Source organism: Nicotiana tomentosiformis, chromosome 11 (genome assembly GCF_000390325.3).
Source record: "Nicotiana tomentosiformis chromosome 11, ASM39032v3, whole genome shotgun sequence".
Lineage (NCBI taxonomy): Eukaryota > Viridiplantae > Streptophyta > Magnoliopsida > Solanales > Solanaceae > Nicotiana > Nicotiana tomentosiformis.
Window position 1 is genome coordinate 89,820,354 of NC_090822.1, and position 17,217 is coordinate 89,837,570.

General features: G+C 37.2%; 2 protein-coding genes across 5 annotated transcripts; one reads left to right on the plus strand and one right to left on the minus strand.

Annotated features, from left to right (window-relative positions):
- Positions 1 to 63: 63 nt before the first annotated feature.
- LOC104117779 (heat shock protein 90-5, chloroplastic-like) lies at positions 64 to 8,709 on the plus strand. The gene is made up of 19 exons (XM_009628886.4): positions 64 to 516; positions 1,011 to 1,084; positions 1,432 to 1,557; positions 1,633 to 1,726; positions 1,833 to 1,916; positions 2,012 to 2,155; positions 2,498 to 2,614; positions 3,175 to 3,219; positions 3,323 to 3,403; positions 3,534 to 3,638; positions 3,715 to 3,855; positions 5,557 to 5,649; positions 5,808 to 5,885; positions 5,964 to 6,218; positions 6,903 to 7,005; positions 7,191 to 7,365; positions 7,459 to 7,564; positions 8,071 to 8,160; positions 8,329 to 8,709. Exons 1-19 carry the CDS (start codon positions 238 to 240, stop codon positions 8,512 to 8,514), a joined length of 2,376 nt encoding a protein of 791 aa, XP_009627181.1. The 5' UTR covers positions 64 to 237; the 3' UTR covers positions 8,515 to 8,709.
- Positions 8,710 to 12,973: 4,264 nt separating this feature from the next.
- LOC104117786 (transcription factor bHLH49-like) lies at positions 12,974 to 16,914 on the minus strand. 4 transcript variants are annotated; one of them, XM_009628902.4, is made up of 9 exons: positions 16,744 to 16,914; positions 15,148 to 16,218; positions 14,793 to 15,017; positions 14,648 to 14,713; positions 14,501 to 14,569; positions 14,104 to 14,175; positions 13,798 to 14,004; positions 13,567 to 13,654; positions 12,974 to 13,474 (listed from the first exon to the last, which is right to left on the minus strand). In XM_009628902.4, the coding sequence occupies exons 2-9, from the start codon at positions 16,012 to 16,014 to the stop codon at positions 13,437 to 13,439; spliced, it is 1,632 nt and encodes a 543-aa protein (XP_009627197.1). In that variant the 5' UTR covers positions 16,015 to 16,218; positions 16,744 to 16,914; the 3' UTR covers positions 12,974 to 13,436. The 4 variants fall into 4 exon arrangements, with proteins under 4 accessions (XP_009627197.1, XP_009627204.1, XP_070044095.1 ...); XM_009628909.4 differs by lacking the exon at positions 16,744 to 16,914 and adding an exon at positions 16,634 to 16,718; XM_070187994.1 differs by lacking the exon at positions 16,744 to 16,914 and having other exon boundaries at positions 15,148 to 16,715.
- Between the last annotated feature and the right edge of the window lie 303 nt (positions 16,915 to 17,217).

Here is a 17,217-nt window from a genome sequence, read left to right on the forward strand (position 1 = left end):
TTCTGAAGTGGCAACATCCTCACCTTATAATTCCTAAACAAAACCCCTTCTCATTGTAAGTATTTCCTTTTTCAGAACCCTCCACTTCTTCCCTTAAACCCTTCCTTGGGTTTTAAAACACTACTCCCCATTTCTTCACTCTTCCCAACCAACCCTTTATCTCTTTACAAAGAACACACCAAAAACACCTACTCAAACATCAAAATTCGTTGTGGGTCTTTCTCAAAAGTTAAGCCAATGGCACCAGCACTAAGCAGGAGTTTGACCTCTGCTTCTATGTCTTCACTCCCCTACACGGCGTCATTTTCTTTGAGGAGTGGTAGTGCAAATAGGTTTTGTTTCAGAAGTTTTTTCTTGCAAAAGAATGGGCTAAAGAATAGATTTTGTGAATATGGGTTGAAGACAAAGATGGAGAAGATAGACAACAGAGTAGTGGTAAGGTGTGAGGCAGGAGCTGCTGTGGCTGAAAAGGAAGCTCCTGAGAGCTCTGGAGAGACTCATGAGTACCAGGCTGAGGTGGGCTTATGACTTTCATTGTGAACTTTAGTTTGAATATTTCAGTTTTTACCTGTATTGGGCCTTTGATAAGGAATTGGAAGTTGGAATTTTGGATGTTGCTTTTTAGGGAACGAGGATATGGTACTCTGGAATTTTTTTTGTAACACATGAAAGATTTAATCTTTGATCAATTGTGTGAGCTTTTGAATGCCTAGTAGAACTAATTTGATAGCCTTGTTTTCTATTTTTGTGTATCATTTGAAAGATTTAATGTTTTGTCAGTTGGGAGGAGTTCTTGAATCCCCAGTAGAACTAATTTGATAGCGTTATTTTCTGTTTTTGTTGTATATGAAATATTTAATCTTTTGTTACTTGTTAGTTGTGGGAGTTGTTGAATGCCTAGTATAACTAATTTGATAGCCTTGTTTTTATTTAATTGTCAAATCTTTGAATTTCATATCTTTATGCTTCTCTTTTTGTGGGGTTGAAAATTGGAATGTTGATTATTGCAGGTTAGTCGTCTAATGGACTTGATAGTTCACAGTCTCTACAGTCATAAGGAGGTTTTCCTCCGAGAGCTTGTAAGGTAAGGCCATCTCTTGTTTACTACTGTGTTGTTTTTTGGTTACAATATTTTATTGGCTTATTGCTGTTTGTTAAACAATTACTGCTCTTCACTTTGTTGTCGAGATCTATAATGTGTGTGTTGAGTTCCATCTGTGAATCCTTAGAGTTTATTTGGAAAGCTTTGTGGCAGTGCTGTAACTTTGATCACCATTACTAGTTGGCCCTGAGGGCTTATTTCTTTGTCATTCATAGAATGGTGTTTTCGGTGCACCATCTGAAGTCAATTAAGATTCTAATAAGTGACTTCAGGAATTTTCTTTTCAAACTATTTGAGGTTTATTTCTGACGTGGCTCCTTATTTGGCAGTAATGCAAGTGATGCACTTGATAAGTTGAGGTTTCTTAGTTTGACTGAGCCTTCTTTACTTGGGGATGCTGGTGAGCTGGAGATTCGCATCAAATGTGACCCAGACAATGGAACTATTACCATTACGTATGTTTCTTAAGATGCTAGCCACATAATGCTTTTCTAATAAACGGAACTTAAAAAGTTTACTTGTCTATGCAGGGATACTGGTATTGGAATGACCAAGGAGGAGCTTATAGAATGCCTTGGGACTATTGCCCAAAGTGGTACTTCAAAATTCTTGAAGGCTCTGAAGGTACTGAGGAGTATCTCCATGATGTTGGATCAACTTTTCAAGGTCTAAGACTTAGCATTTAATGTAATACTATTATCTCTAACAGTTGTACCAATCCTATCTGTAGGAAAACAAGGACCTTGGAGCTGACAATGGATTGATTGGTCAATTTGGTGTTGGTTTCTATTCTGCATTTCTGGTTGCTCAAAAGGTGCAATTCTTCTTTATACATGGTTTTTGTTTACGTACTATTTTCCAGGAAATATAAATTATGATTGTGCTAATTGTTTTTATTTCTACATTTAGGTGGTGGTGTCAACAAAGAGCCCAAGGTCAGATAAACAATATGTTTGGGAGTCTGAGGCTGATAGTAGCTCATATGTTGTTAGAGAGGAAACTAATCCTGAAAACCTCATATCCCGAGGAACAGAAATTACACTTTATTTAAGGGTAAGTGGGTACTTCTGCTTCTTTTTCGTGGCTTTGTTCGCCACCAAGTCCCAGGGGTTGGCATATGTTGTCTTTGCTGTTTTAATCTATTTGTTGTATCTTCTCCGAATGATGTTGACCATGTGTACCTATCGTGATGAAGTAAAGGTAAAGAAAATCTTGGAGTTGGTAAATTCTCTGCGTGATAAGGTGCAGAATACTAATAATAAGACACTGCTCTAATAATAATCAATATATAATTTATTTTCTTAGCTGTTTATCAGTTGTGTTGGTAAACTATCATTGAACGTTTTTGTTCCTTATGTTGGATTGCATTCTTATAGGGTAATCTTTTTCTTGTAGGATGACGACAAATATGAGTTTTCAGAACAAAAGAGGATTCAAGATTTGGTGAAGAATTACTCGCAGTTTGTTTCTTTCCCCATCTACACATGGCAGGAGAAGTCAAGAACCATTGAGGTGAGGTACTTTGATAGATATAAAAACTGCTTTAACCTCCTCCTCCGACATTTGCTGATGTCTTGGAGGAAGAATTAGTGTGTTGTTTCAGCTAGGGTGTTGGCCTCTGTTCTTTATTCCTTCTTCCTAATATGTTTTCCATAGTTCTCGTTATTTAAATTCGTCTCTCTTTTGCCTTAATAAACATACCTGTCTATGACTACACTAAAAGCTAAGTTACCTTTCACTTCTTTCATCTCATCTTTTCTCTTGGGAGGGGGTGGGGTGGGTAGGCTCAAATAAATTTTAGCACCATCCTGGATGACCCTTGTGATTGTGATTGTGCATGAGATTTCTGTAGTAGCAGAAACAGGATTCGAAGTGTCAATTAAGACTTAAATTAAGTATAATTTTCATCAATTGGAGATAGCACGATGCTTTGCTTGTAAAAGGTTGTTGTACTTTCTGGTATTATTTTGTTTGTGTGTGGAATTTTCTGTTTTAATTATGTCTTAGTGCTTTATCTTATTTTGTTACTTAACTTGGTAGCTTTTCGTTGATTATTGTTGCTATTTCGACAGGTAGAAGAGGAGGAAGAACCAAAGGAGGGAGAAGAAAAAGAAGAGGTGATGACTTCATACATGTGATTACTGTGTTTTGTCTTTCCTTCTTTTGGAAGCTTACTAAGGCCTTTTGAGATTCATGTTTCCTTTCTCTTCATAAAAACAGGGAGAAAAGAAAAAGACAAAGAAGACCAAAACTGAGAAGTACTGGGATTGGGAGTTGAGAAATGAGACAAAACCAATATGGGTATATTACTACTTAGCTTACATGTGAAAGTTACTATTATGAGCTCGACTTTATACTCCTATCAGCAAACAAGGCACATGTTTCTGCCTAGTGTGCATCTGCGTGATATAAAGTGCTTGTAAAATTGTAGATGCGGAATCCAAAGGAAGTTGAGAAAGAACAATACCAGGAATTTTACAAGAAAACTTTCAACGAGTTCTTGGATCCACTTACCTATACTCATTTCACTACAGAGGTAACACTCTCGTATTGGAAAAGACTAAATACATTTGTTATTTTGAGGTTTTTAACGCTGAGAATGATATGTGCAGGGTGAGGTGGAGTTTAGAAGTGTTCTATATATACCTGGAATGGCTCCTCTTAACAATGAAGATGTTACAAATCCCAAGACAAAAAATATTCGCTTGTATGTGAAGCGTGTATTCATTTCTGATGATTTTGATGGGGAATTGGTAAGTTGAATTTCTAGCTCTATCTCAACTTCTGATATAGGATATAGATGGAGAAGAAAATTAAGAAATATTTTTTTGATAGGTAATAGCAAATATTCGTTTCACTTGTACCAAGCTGGTCGTATTATGTAAAGAAAAAAGATTCCATCTTCCTTTTTAAACGTGCAGTGAAATGCACAAAAGCATTTACATCAGAGTCAAAAGAAAGGTAACACCAAGATTTTAACATCTGTAAGCATCTGCTTTTGAAACAAAAAATGGCTGTATTTCTATCTTCAGAACACCTATAGTTTCTCTCCCCCCAGACAGCCCATAAAATGCAAGCAGTGATTATCTTCCAGACAACTTTACACTTTTTTCCTTTATTTTTTGTGCTTGCCTGCTTTCCAATGCTTCCTTAATCAGTTCTCGGCATTACCTGCTGCGCTCCAAATACATTAAGGAACATATTCCAAACTTCCTTAACAGTTAACATACCCAGTGTAGTAATAAGTGTGCTGGTGATTCTCTGTTGCTGCAGCATAAAAAACACCTATTAGGCAGACTTACAAGTTTACACCCATTCTTATAAATTTCCAGTGTCAAACATGCCTCGTGAGTTGTTACCCCCTGAAAGCAACTTGCTCGGCCTTTGATTTTCATATCATACTCCATGGCCCATGTACCACTATTCATCTCTCTTTACAAAGGAGTTTGTAGCATGACTTAATGGAAAAAATACCCTTTTTGTCTGCTCTCCACTACATAGTCTCCTTTGTCCAACGGTATTCTCAGCCACTCCATGATGTTTTATAGCTGAGCAGTTCCTTCCACTTCTCAGTCAAATACGTTTCTTCTGAATTTCAAATCTCAAGCTGCTCCACTCTGCTGTCTGCAATAGTCGCATTTGGGTGTAACACCAATGTTAACAGATCAGGGAATTTCATGCACAATGGTTCATCTCCAGTCCAATTGTCTGGCCACATCCTTGTTCTCCTTCCATAGCCCACTGTAATGTAGATTGACTGTTGAAACTCTTTCCAATTCTTTCTGATGCTTCCACAAGGCTATTTCATACTACACGGATACACTGTGTATGAGGTTGAAAATTGAAGATTATGTTTCCCTGTTTGGTTTCGTAACACACGTGTTATCTTTCCTGATTTGAAGTATTATCACTTTGCGGACCTGCAATATTGTGGAGAATAATCAATGGTGACATTGAACTATTGATTTGAGTGATTTCTTATAATAAGCTTATAGTGTCATTCACCCTTGAGTTTTTCAACTGGATGCAGTTAATTTAATGGAGTATATTAGAGTTGTGATAACAAATGGGAAGAACTAGCAAGAGATCTCGTAACACTGAAATGGAATTCGTAGTCTAGTATCAAGATAGGGCTGCTAAAAATTGCTGAAATATTGTTATGAAGATCTGTTCGAAAGGCTACAAACCACTTACTGTGTATCTTCTTTTTTCTTTTTCCGATAACCAAAAAATCTGGTGTTTTCAGCTTCAAAAGTCTGTTAAAAATGGGTATCCCTGTATCCTTATCTGCTTAAATACCAGATTTGGTTCTCCAGCAGGATTTGAACTCGTGACGTGCTCCTAATTGTATTTATTTATTCTTTGCTAAAGGCTTCTTTATGTGCCGTTGACTGTCTGTTGCCGAGCAATGTTCATCTTTTCTGGCAATTCATCCTTATTTTCATGCACCACAGTTTCCAAGGTACCTAAGCTTTGTCAAAGGATTGGTGGACTCTAATGACCTTCCTCTCAATGTTTCAAGGGAAATCCTTCAGGAAAGCCGAATTGTAAGGGCAAACCTGTTTGTTTTTTCGTGAATTAATGACAGTTGCTATTTTTATAAACTTCATTTTCCTGTTTAATGATCTGCAATGATGTCAGTGATGATGAAAAGTTCAAAGCTTATACATTCTTGAGCTTAATGTGTTTGGCTGATTTCATCCAGGTTAGGATAATGAAAAAGAGACTAGTACGAAAAACATTTGACATGATTCAGGATCTTTCTGAAAGTGAGAACAAAGAGGTATGAACTAATCAAAGCATTCTTTCCTTTAGTATTTTTCCCGGAAGAGTTTAAGAGCGGGACTGTTTTGATATCCAGGATTACAAAAAATTCTGGGAGAATTTTGGTAAATTTTTGAAGTTGGGATGTATCGAAGACACCGGAAACCACAAGCGCATTACCCCATTGTTGAGATTTTTCTCTTCCAAGAGTGAAGAAGAGTTGATAAGCTTAGATGATTATGTTGAGAACATGGGTGAGAACCAGAAGGCCATTTATTACTTGGCAACAGATAGCTTGCAAAGTGCCAAGACTGCTCCTTTCTTGGAGAAATTGGTTCAGAAAGGGATAGAGGTATGTAGTTCTTGAATGCAGTGCTATCAAAATATACATGCAAATGGATTATGAATGTAGCTCGAGCTAAGTTAGTGCTCGATGATTGTATTTCTTTTAACATTCAGTAGAGTGCATTGATGTTCAACCATTAAAAAAGGGAGCTACGAATATCATGTACTTATCTCATAAAAAGTGTAAGCAATCAGGTCTGTTGGTCGAAAATAATACTGAAGTGTCAACTTCGTGGACGTCTAAGACCATTTGTACGCCTTTCTCCATTCACCTTCTCTCTAAAGTTTGGGTGAAGAATGTCATTCTTCTACCAAGTTTTCTTGCTCCTTCAATCGCAATGAGATTGGAACCTTGCTTTGTTGGTTCCATTAATAAAGTTTACTTCCCATAATACAGCATTATACCTTGTTTGCATCTCAGGAACAGTTGCATAAAGCCTATTTTTAGACTTGGCAACATATATTTTCTTGAAAAAAGAAATTTTTTGGCCCTTTTGTGATCTCATACTTCGTAGCAAATAAAACACAATTTCAACTCTCATCAAAATGAGTTTGCCAAGGCAAGGAGATATCTCATGTTCTAGGGTTTGTCGGGTCTCAGAGGATCAGCTTCTGTGGCTTAAATCTCCACTTAATTACCTTCTGTTTGTCCATTGATCAAAACGTTTGTACATGTTTTGCGGGGATACAGGTGTTGTACCTCGTTGAACCTATTGATGAGGTGGCCATCCAAAATCTACAAACTTACAAGGAAAAGAAGTTTGTTGACATAAGCAAGGAGGATTTGGAGCTTGGTAAGTACTGTTGTTCATTCATTGACTGGGCTCCAGCATATGAGTTGTTATGTTTTTCTTCATGTGTACTTGAAACTCAATCAAAGAGTAGACGGGGAAGAGGAGAAAGAGGGAAAGGGAGGGTCAATGAATTTGACCCTTCTCCAAAGTAATTTTGATATTACAATCTTTGACATTAATTTCAGGTGATGAGGATGAGGTGAAAGAACGAGAAACCAAGCAAGAGTTCAATCTTTTATGTGACTGGATAAAGCAACAGCTGGGAGAAAAGGTGGCAAAAGTACAAGTTTCAAATCGGTTGAGCTCATCACCATGCGTGCTTGTATCTGGAAAGTTTGGTTGGTCTGCCAACATGGAAAGGTCTGTTGGTTATGGTTTTTAATCTTCCTTTTTTCGTTTTGTTTGTTAGTTTCGCTAGATCGAGTTGAAGTTCTATCTTTTTCTATTAAATAGGTTGATGAAAGCTCAAACCCTAGGAGACACTTCAGCCATGGAGTTTATGAGAGGGAGAAGAATATTGGAGGTTAATCCTGATCATCCAATCATCAAAGACCTCAATGTAAGTTTTAGCACATGATTTATTCAAGTTCCTCATTTGAACTGTGAAATGATCTAAATTAGTGTTCTAAAATTTCAAGAATCATATAAAGATATATGAAACATTTATAGCATAGAAAGCAAGACGTGGGTGTTGTTAGAAGAATTATCAGATGTTAAACGAGAAAAATAAGAGACAATTGAGGCTTGTCAGGAAGGCAGTCTAATAATTTGAACTTCAGGAACATAAGCACCATTGTTCTCATACTTGGATAATAAAATCACTAGTGTAGTGAAGTTTCATTTTATTGGCTGTTTATCAACTTATAAGATGTTAATAATAATAGAAGTTTACTCTATAAATTTGTGCAGCAGATGGATGATATGCTAAATCAGTTATGTGTATTACTGCTAAGTTTTACAAACACATAGGGTGTGAGGACTGAGGACCACTTGTCAATATTAAAGTTGATATTAGAACTTGTCTCATTTCTTTATTAGACATTGTCACTGAGAGTGCACTTGCAGGCTGCATGCAAGAACGCGCCTGATAGTTCTGATGCCAAGCGGGCTGTGGAACTGTTGTATGATACAGCATTGATCTCTAGTGGATTTACTGTAAGCACTATGAAAACCTTGCAAATATTACATTTCTTTGAATAATAATTATTCATTCCTATATGAATCCTAACATACCATTTCACTCCATTAAAGCTCATCTTAGATCAGTATTATACGCGATTGTTTATTGCTAATACACAAATTTAATGTGGCACATTTGTACAGCCTGACAGTCCAGCTGAATTAGGTAACAAGATATATGATATGATGTCAATGGCTCTTGGAGGAAGATGGGGCAGATATGAGGAAGGGGATATAGAGTCATCAGAAGAGTTAAAGGAGTCAGATTCAAGCTCTGCAGTTGTTGAGCCATCAGAAGTAAGAACTGAGAGTAATGATATATGGGAGTGATTCTCAAGCATCTTGTTTTGGAATTCTTTCTGTCCTAATATAATAATTGTCAGAAGAGAGAATTTTGGTGTGGGAAAGGCATTAAAATGTTCCTTAGAGGGAGGGAGAAATTTTGGAGAACAATTAATTAAAAATATTGTCAGTTAGTAATTGTTTTATTGTTTTTCTATGTATGCATGCATTTTTATTTGTTCCCTACCTAGTGTCCGGTATTTGTTTTGGGACGTTGATTTATCCATTAAAGGCGAAAGGGCTATCTACTAGGATTTTTCTCTCCCATGGCTCGACCTCTGGTTAAGGATAAATAAGTACTCACAACCTTGGATGGTTATGTATACATTTGTAGGTTGCTTCTGGAGAGATTCTCCTACTCTTTTGATCTCTTGTAAGAAATTAATCCAATGTTTATCTACATCCATAATTTTATATATTTTCCCCCTTTGACATCTATGAACAATAACGAATCCCACGTTCCTAGTAAAAAGAATTTTAGTAGAATTTGGTACTTGCAGAATTCTTACTATATAATATAATGTCGGTAAAACAAAACCGTGATTAAAGCAGACAAAATTTTGTGCTGCCCAAAATTACTCTTCGCGAACGCAACTTATTAGCCTTTGTGTACACATGGAATTTCATCCTTTATTTCTTTAGTAGCCTTTTCCCTCTTTTTTTTCTCTAACATAATAACGAAATCAGCAAGGTGTAACACAAAACTGTAAACAAAATCGGATTAAAATAATTTTATTTCACACCCCCATCTAGCATATGGATAAACACTAAAATAAAGTAGCTAGCTTTTTATCACCTTGGAATCTCATAAATCTGGGTACATAGCTTTCTAATTTCTTTTGCATCTCTTTGCTGATCCTCTTATCTCTATGACTGTCTAATGTATATCCCTTTGGATCCCTTCACAAAGTGTGACTATTAAAATAACATATTTTTAGTACAATTCTTGCTGAAAACAATAAAAAGAATGTCAATTTTTAATTCCTCAAATTTATAAACGAATACCCATTTCAGACAGAATATTGGAAGATTTTCATGCCTTTTCCTTTTCCCCTTGTCCCACCAACTACCAAGAAGTTTTATTTTTTTCCCTGGAAACTTGTAAGATTATCAGACATCTGGTACAGAGAATCTTATCAACTCAGTTATTTATAATTACCATGACCCCATTTACTCACTGATGTGATAATGTAGGTAAGATGTACAGATATTATTATTATGGCATCTTTCTAGCATTTAATTTGCTGTACAATGACAGAAAATAAAACAATAAAGGGACTCTGTGAAAAAGCATTTAGTCAACAAAACCAGAACCAAGGTTAATTCCTTTTTTTTTTTTTTTGGTTTCACTGTGATGACTTGATAGGTCATCTTATGATTTAAACTTATTTCTGTGATCCGAAATCTTTAAAAGTTATGTTTTAGCCTTTCTCGATTTGCGTGCGCAGTCCGGACGTCTTTCCGGAAAGCTTTTACGTTAAAAACTGATAAAAAATAAGAAATTTTGCCTAAAAACTTCATTTGAGTTGATTTCGGCCAATATTTTTGGTAAACGGACCCGTATTCATATTTTGACGGTTCCGGTGGGTCCGTATCGTGATGTGGGACTTTGGCGTATGTCCGGAATCGACATCGTAAGTCCCTAGCCCGAGATATCGGACTATGTCGGAATTTGAAAGTTGAAAGCTTAATGAAATCGAAGTATTTGACCAAAGTTTGAATTTTTGGATAACGGGTTCGTATTTTGGTTTCGGAACCCGGTATAGATCCAATACCATAATTATGACTTGTTTGTGAGATTTGGTGAAAAACGGAGTTGATTTGACGTGATTCGGACGTCCGGTTGTGAAAATAGGAATTTCAAAGTTTTCTTGAAAGTTTCATGTGATTTGGGGTTAAATTCATAGTTCTAGGTGTTATTTTGGCGATTTGCTCGCGCAATCAAGTTCGTATGATGTTTTTAGACTTGTGTGTATATTTGGTTTGGAGCCCTGAGGGATCGGGTGAGTTTCGGGTTACAGAGTGAAATTTGGACTTGGAACATAGCTGGTGTTGCAATATCTGGTGCAGGCCTCAGGCATCACAATTGCGACCCCTGCAGGTTCCGCATTTGCGAGCTATTTCTCGCATTTGCAAAGAATGTCTGGCCTCATAGTTTTCGTATTTGAGAACAAGCTCTTTGCATTTGCGAATTGGGAAAGAGGAGGCAGTGATCGCATTTGCGATCAAATGGTCGCATTTGCGAAATGACCAAGCTTGTATTTGCGAGATATTCTTCGCAATTGCGAAGGTAGCGGGAATGGGAGACCTTCACATTTGCGATAGGTTCTTCGTATTTGCAGGGCTCGTATTTGCGAACCTCAGGTCGCAAATGCGACACCTGCAACTGATCAAAATGATTTTTGGACGGAATTTTGGTTAATTTCTCAACTTTTCAAATCCTAGAACCCTAGAGGCGATTTTTCCAAGACCAATTCTTCCCCAAAACTTTGGTAAGTGATCCTAACCCACTTTATTTCAATTTTCCATCACATTTCATGATTTTCCAACCCAAAATCTAGGATTTCCATGGTAGAAATTGGGGGTTTGGATAAAATTAGGATTTTTTGGGAAATTTGGATTTAGACCTCAAATTGAGGTCGGATTTTAAAACTAATTGCATAATCGGGCTCGGGGGTAAATGAGTGAACCTCGAGTTTTGACCAAGCGGGTCCGGGGTCGATTTTTGACTTTTGGGAAAAAATTGGGGAAATCAAAATTTATACATTGTAATTGATTCCTTTATTAATAATTGATGTTATTGAGTTAATTGTGGCTAGATACGAGTGGTTTGGAGGTGGATACTAGAGGAAAAACGGTAATTGAGCATTGAGTGGCCTGTGGAGCGAGGTAAGTGTTGTGTCTAACTTTGACTTGAGGGATTATGAACTCTCAACCTATTTGCTATATGAAATTTATGTGAGCGGCATATATGTGAGGTGACGAGTACTTATGCGTCGTCAAGTTATTTGTTTTGCATGTTTCTTTCCCGTTCTTCTTATATTATTTCTTTCCATGCCTTAACTGTTACATGCTTTACTTGTATTTCCATGCCTAATTGCTACTTGTTAGACATTGTTTCTCCTTGTTGAAGGTATTAGTTATCCCGTAGCTTCGTTGTCTCCTATTATTTGGTTATGCTATTTTATTGGTGATTTTATGATATATTCTGGATTGGTCTCGCTGAGTAGTATTACTTGTGTTGAGTTCATAGTGTACATGCTTTCCATTTGCTTTGGTTTGAAGTTAAGTATCGTGAAGGGTTTTGTGTTGAATTGTGAAATTTCTGTACTTATTGAGTAATTGATACTGATATGTTGGGATCGTGTTGCGCGCCACAACAGGTGAAATAAGGGTGATATATTGTGGAGGAATAAGAGTGAATCGATATTGTACGGTGGGATCGGGTTGTACGCCACAACAAGTGTAATAAGAGTGGATTGTGGTGAAATAAGGGTGAACTGTGATTGTGATTATTGTGATATGGTGGGATCGGGTTGCACGCCGCAACACTTTTATTTATATTCTGATGTTTATGTTAATAAGAGAAAATAAGGGAGAAATATGATATATATGTTGGGATCGGATTGCGCGCTGCAATAATCTATATGTTATACTTTTCCTTGACTGTGTTAGTTGTACGGTAGTCTTAATTTGCACTTAAGGATTGGTAATAGCTGAACACTGATGAAATACTTTGAGTACGATATTTACTTCTTGCAAGTTATTGCTTTACTTTATTCTGTCTTCCTTTTTGCTTTTATTATATACCGTATGCAGATTATATTGTGAGTGTCCCGCCGTAGCCTCGTCACTCCTTCGTCGAGGTTAGACTCGGCACTTACCAGTACATGGGGTCGGTTATACTGATACTGCACTCTGTACAGATTTTGGAGCAGGTTCGGGCTGATCGAGAGGTTAGCTGTAGGCTTCACTGCTAGGAGACCCAAGGTAGTCCTGTTGGCGTCCGCAGGCCCTGGCGTCCCCTCCTATACCCCCATACTTTACTGTTTTCCTTATTTCGCAAACAATTATATTTTTCTTTCGGGCAAATACTTGTAGAAAAATCTTAGTATGTTCGTGAATTGTGACTCCGGATTCTGGGTAGTAGTAGTATATATTAATTCAATGTTGTATTTTTACATTTCCGCGTTCATTTCGACTTATTATAGTTTGTTTACTGATAATCACCTAAATGTAAGAGAACTGGCTAATAAATCTCTAACGTTGGCTTGCCTAGCAAGTGTAATGTTAGATGCCATCACGGTCCCGACGGTGAGGATTCCGGGTCGTGACATTAACCATCTGGTATCCGACATTCACTTGGCCTGACTAATCTAGATTCGCACCAGGATCCCAGGTTAATCAATTTTCAGGAACCACATGAATATTTATGTAGAGAATGATCTTGGAATGAAAAGAATGGAACTTGATTTTCTTTCATCCAAAGCACACAATTTTCAGGTTTCCTCCAATACATTTGAGAAACACAACCATTTCATCTCAAAGATTCAAGATTTAAACTAAACATGAATGCCTGACTAATCTCCTTTGCACTTACTATCCCGAACGCCTAAATTCTTGAACCCACATTTGCTCTTGTTGATGGAAGAATTTCGATCATGTGTATATATCTTCGGTCCTTGGAGCCAATAATATAGTGCTTATATGAAAAGAAACTTTTCTGGACTTGCTGTACAACTGAACTCAGAACTCTGTCATGGGGGAGGCACAATTCGAAATATGAGAAGCTCTCAATGTGATAACTTCCCAAATGTTTTAACTTTCTGAGCCCCCAAAATGAAAAGATAACCTATGCACCTTAGTCCCCAAAGAAACAGAAAGCGTAACCGGTTGGTGTTTGAAATATTTCAAGATTCTGCTTTCATCTGTCCGGGAGGCAGGGAACCTACAAATAATAAAGAGAGTTTGGTGATCATTAGAGGAGCTGATGCTAATTCAGGAAAAGAATATAATGCAGGAGCATAAGAAAACACTTACTACTTATATCCTGACTATCGAGGGGCGCGCTTGAATTGAATCCCATCTCTACAACATTATGTAGCTGGTCATCCCAAATATTAGGTACCTAAGACAATATGAATCGCAAGGCAAATGCTTAGAACATAAAGCAATATTACTTTGGTTTACGACTCATTATGACGAGTATTCTCCTAAAATATGATCAGTACAACCTAAAACCTGAAACACGTAGCGCTACCCAAATAGTACCTGAGATGAAGGATCCTTGTAGCCTCCACTCATAGAAGCAAAATGAGGATTGATGGATCTACGAAATGTATCAGTACAATTTCCCACACCAGGAAAACCTGATTGCAGCAGACCGGATTGCAATGCATGCAAAGAGGTATAAGGCATGGTCATATTATCAGGTGGAAAAACAAGCGAGGATGAAGGACCTGCTTGCAACTGGAGGATCTGCAATAAAATGCAAGTGTACATCCCAGCATTAGCAGCTGGAATTTATGCACTGTGCTCTGCTTTATGTAATGTTCAGAAGAGTTTACTAGTTCTTACATCTTTTGCAAGGAGCCCGTCAAGATTAAAATCTAACTGTGGGTTTACTGTTGCAAGCTTCATTGAGAGGAACTGTGAGAACAATAAGAGCCATTCATAAATACATAGGAGCCATGAATTTCTTTCTTGAACTTTTTCGTTGCAAAATTACTTAGCATGACATTAGCAAATCGTAAAAATTGTTCAAATATTCAATGCTCAAAGGAAAATACGCGTCAATGTTATATGGTACTAAAGCACTTAATAAAACAACCAGGAAAGGCCAAAGAAGGGGAGGGAATCGTTCACATCGAACAGCAGAATATGAAGCAACCAAAATATTCCTTGAATTTTGAAGGGAAGAACAAATATATTTTGAAAGAATGTGCAGAAGATAATCACTTAATGGATTCCATACCTCAACCTGTCTTTGCAGAGATTGTACATAATTAATGATTTCATCCAACATTACAGCTTTACCAGTGACCTGAAAAATCAAATCCCAGGTAACTTACATAGCAAATGCAATATTAAATATTAGTAACAAATGTGACAATAAACAAACCTTGTTGCAACCAGGTACAAGATCCTGAAGATACTTCATTCGTTCACTGATTTTCTCTCGCCTTACCTGCAACCGGAACCACCTCAGTCATCTTTAAGAACAAGTATATATCCCAAGAATTAAAGCTTCTACTATGAAGTCTTACTCTTTCTGCAAGACTATGGCTATTCGTTGCCTGGCCTCGTCGAGCTCGAATGTGTATGTATTCTTCTTTAGGTGGATCTGAAGCTTGAGACCTCTGTTTACTGTTTTTTTCACCGGGTTTGCTGGCAGTTGAATTCAAGTTTTGTTCTCCCTGAGTTTCAGTTTGAGCTTGTGCACGTTCAGCTGGCGGCTGTTGCGTTCCCTTCATTTGATCAGGCTGAGCATCCTGCCAAAAATGACAATAACACTCAGCAAAGAACTACTTTGCACAATTGTACAGACCGAGTATTCGAGAGAAAATGTGGACTATATGGAGCTACAAGTGAACAAGAGAGAACATATTAACAATGTCCTACCTGACCATATCTTTTCCTTTTCTTTGAGCCAAGGCTCTTTGAGGAAGACTCCTCCCTAAAGCCTCCCATTTCCTCTTGACGGCCACTACAGTCAGCTTCATCAGACTCATTTCCGGACAATCCAACTGCTTCTTTTCCTTCACCCTGAGACCTAGCAATGTTTTCATTCTTTTTCGCATTCTTGAGAGGGCTTTCTTTATTGGTCTCATGCTCGCTATGTAAAGGAACATCCTTGGAACTTTCAACTGCATTTCTCATATGCTGCTTCTGAGGGTCTATAGCAGAGGGTGAGTTTAATCCGTTGCTTGCAAAAACCTCTTCTGATCTGCACATTGGCGCTAGTCCCCTATAACAAGGCTTCACAGACTCAGGGATGCTAAAAGGGTTCATCATATCACTGAGGTTTCCTCCACTAAAGCACGAAAACCTTGCAGCTCTCTCAATGAAACCTGAATCAACTGGAAGCTGAGCTAAGCTTTGAGGAAGCATTCCAATATTAGGCGGTACAAACACGCCCCCTTTCATCATTGCGTTAGGTGGATTCCAACTCATACAAACTGTTCTATCAACACCACCTCTTGCAGGGCCTGAGCCAATTTCTGCAATTCCGGGTGGATTTGTAGTACTAGAATTAATTTGAACATTATTACCATAGAAACTTAAGTTTGGCGAATTAGTAGGCCGATCCCAAATAGTGGGATAATATGAATCTACCATAGGATCACTTTTAGGGATCATTCCTATGGATGCATTTGTCAAGTTGCTGCCACTTAATTGCCACTCTAAGGACATATTTGGCGAGTGATAATTCGCAGCATCCTCTTTCCTCTTTAGTTGCTCAGTATCATTCTTGCTATCCATATCCATTATTTGGAATTGAATTAAATTTACACAAGCTAAAAAAGAAAGTCCAGGAAACAATCTATAAGATAGAAATCAAACAATTGGCCACTTCCAAAGATCCACGCGGTGACGAGAGAGTTAAGCTCAGCTAGTGATATGCCTCCATTTCCAATTGATATGTCAGGAGTTTGAGTCACATAAGTGTTAATGAAGAACTACTGCTTACCCCTGGGGTAGGATGGGTAAAGAAAGAGAAAAATCAATACACATCCATACAAGCAGAGAAATTGAAGGAACAAGATTCTGCATTTGTGCATAAAGACTGAACAATAATTCCCAAAATTTCTAGTTCAACAAATGCAAATAAAACAAAGAAAGTAATTATACCAAAAAATTAGGAGAAGAAGCTTAGCTAAAAGCAGAACAGAGAAAATCAAGCCAAAACAATAGGAAAAGAGGTAGCTAACAACATCCCAATTCAATACACACAAGGGAGAAAACAAAGTTCCAAGCTTTAATTTGCTTCAAAATTACAAAGAGAAGTGCCAACCAATGTCCAAGAAAACACAATTCTAGTTCAATAAAGAGTTCAGAAGCAAAGTTAACTGAAGAGAAGAGACATTAATTTCAGTATCATAAATACCCATTTATTAAAAACAGTACTAGTCAGAGTGAAACAGATTCAACTTCCTAAGCTCAGCTCTGAAACTGAGAAAGACAAGACCAAAAGTGGGAAGAAAGGAAGAAAGATACCTTATTTAAGATTGTGTGCTACTTCTGCTACTCAGTACACTCTTTTTTGAATGTTACTGAATGAACTGTACAATCCTCTTTTTTTCTTGAATTTTGAGTAATGTTACAAACTGCAATGTACAGTCACTGTAGGAAGATTATACTAAGAGAAACAAACAACCAGAAAGCAATAAAGATAGAGAGAGAAGTATCACTATATTAGAAAGGTAGCACAGTCAAAGTTAAAGAAGAAAAAGGTATTTGACGGAACTGAAAAAGAAAGCTTACATACAAAGGTTCTCTGCATTTATACCCACGCCTGCATAAAAAAGAGAGCTATTGATGATTAACTACCGTTACTGGTGCTTGCGTTTCAATCTAAATGATATAGCTTGATTCGATACAAAATAAATAAATATTTTTTTTTTTAAAATTTGTGATAAAGTTTAAGGGGTAAACGTTTTGTATAATAATGATATTTGTGTGGAATTAAGA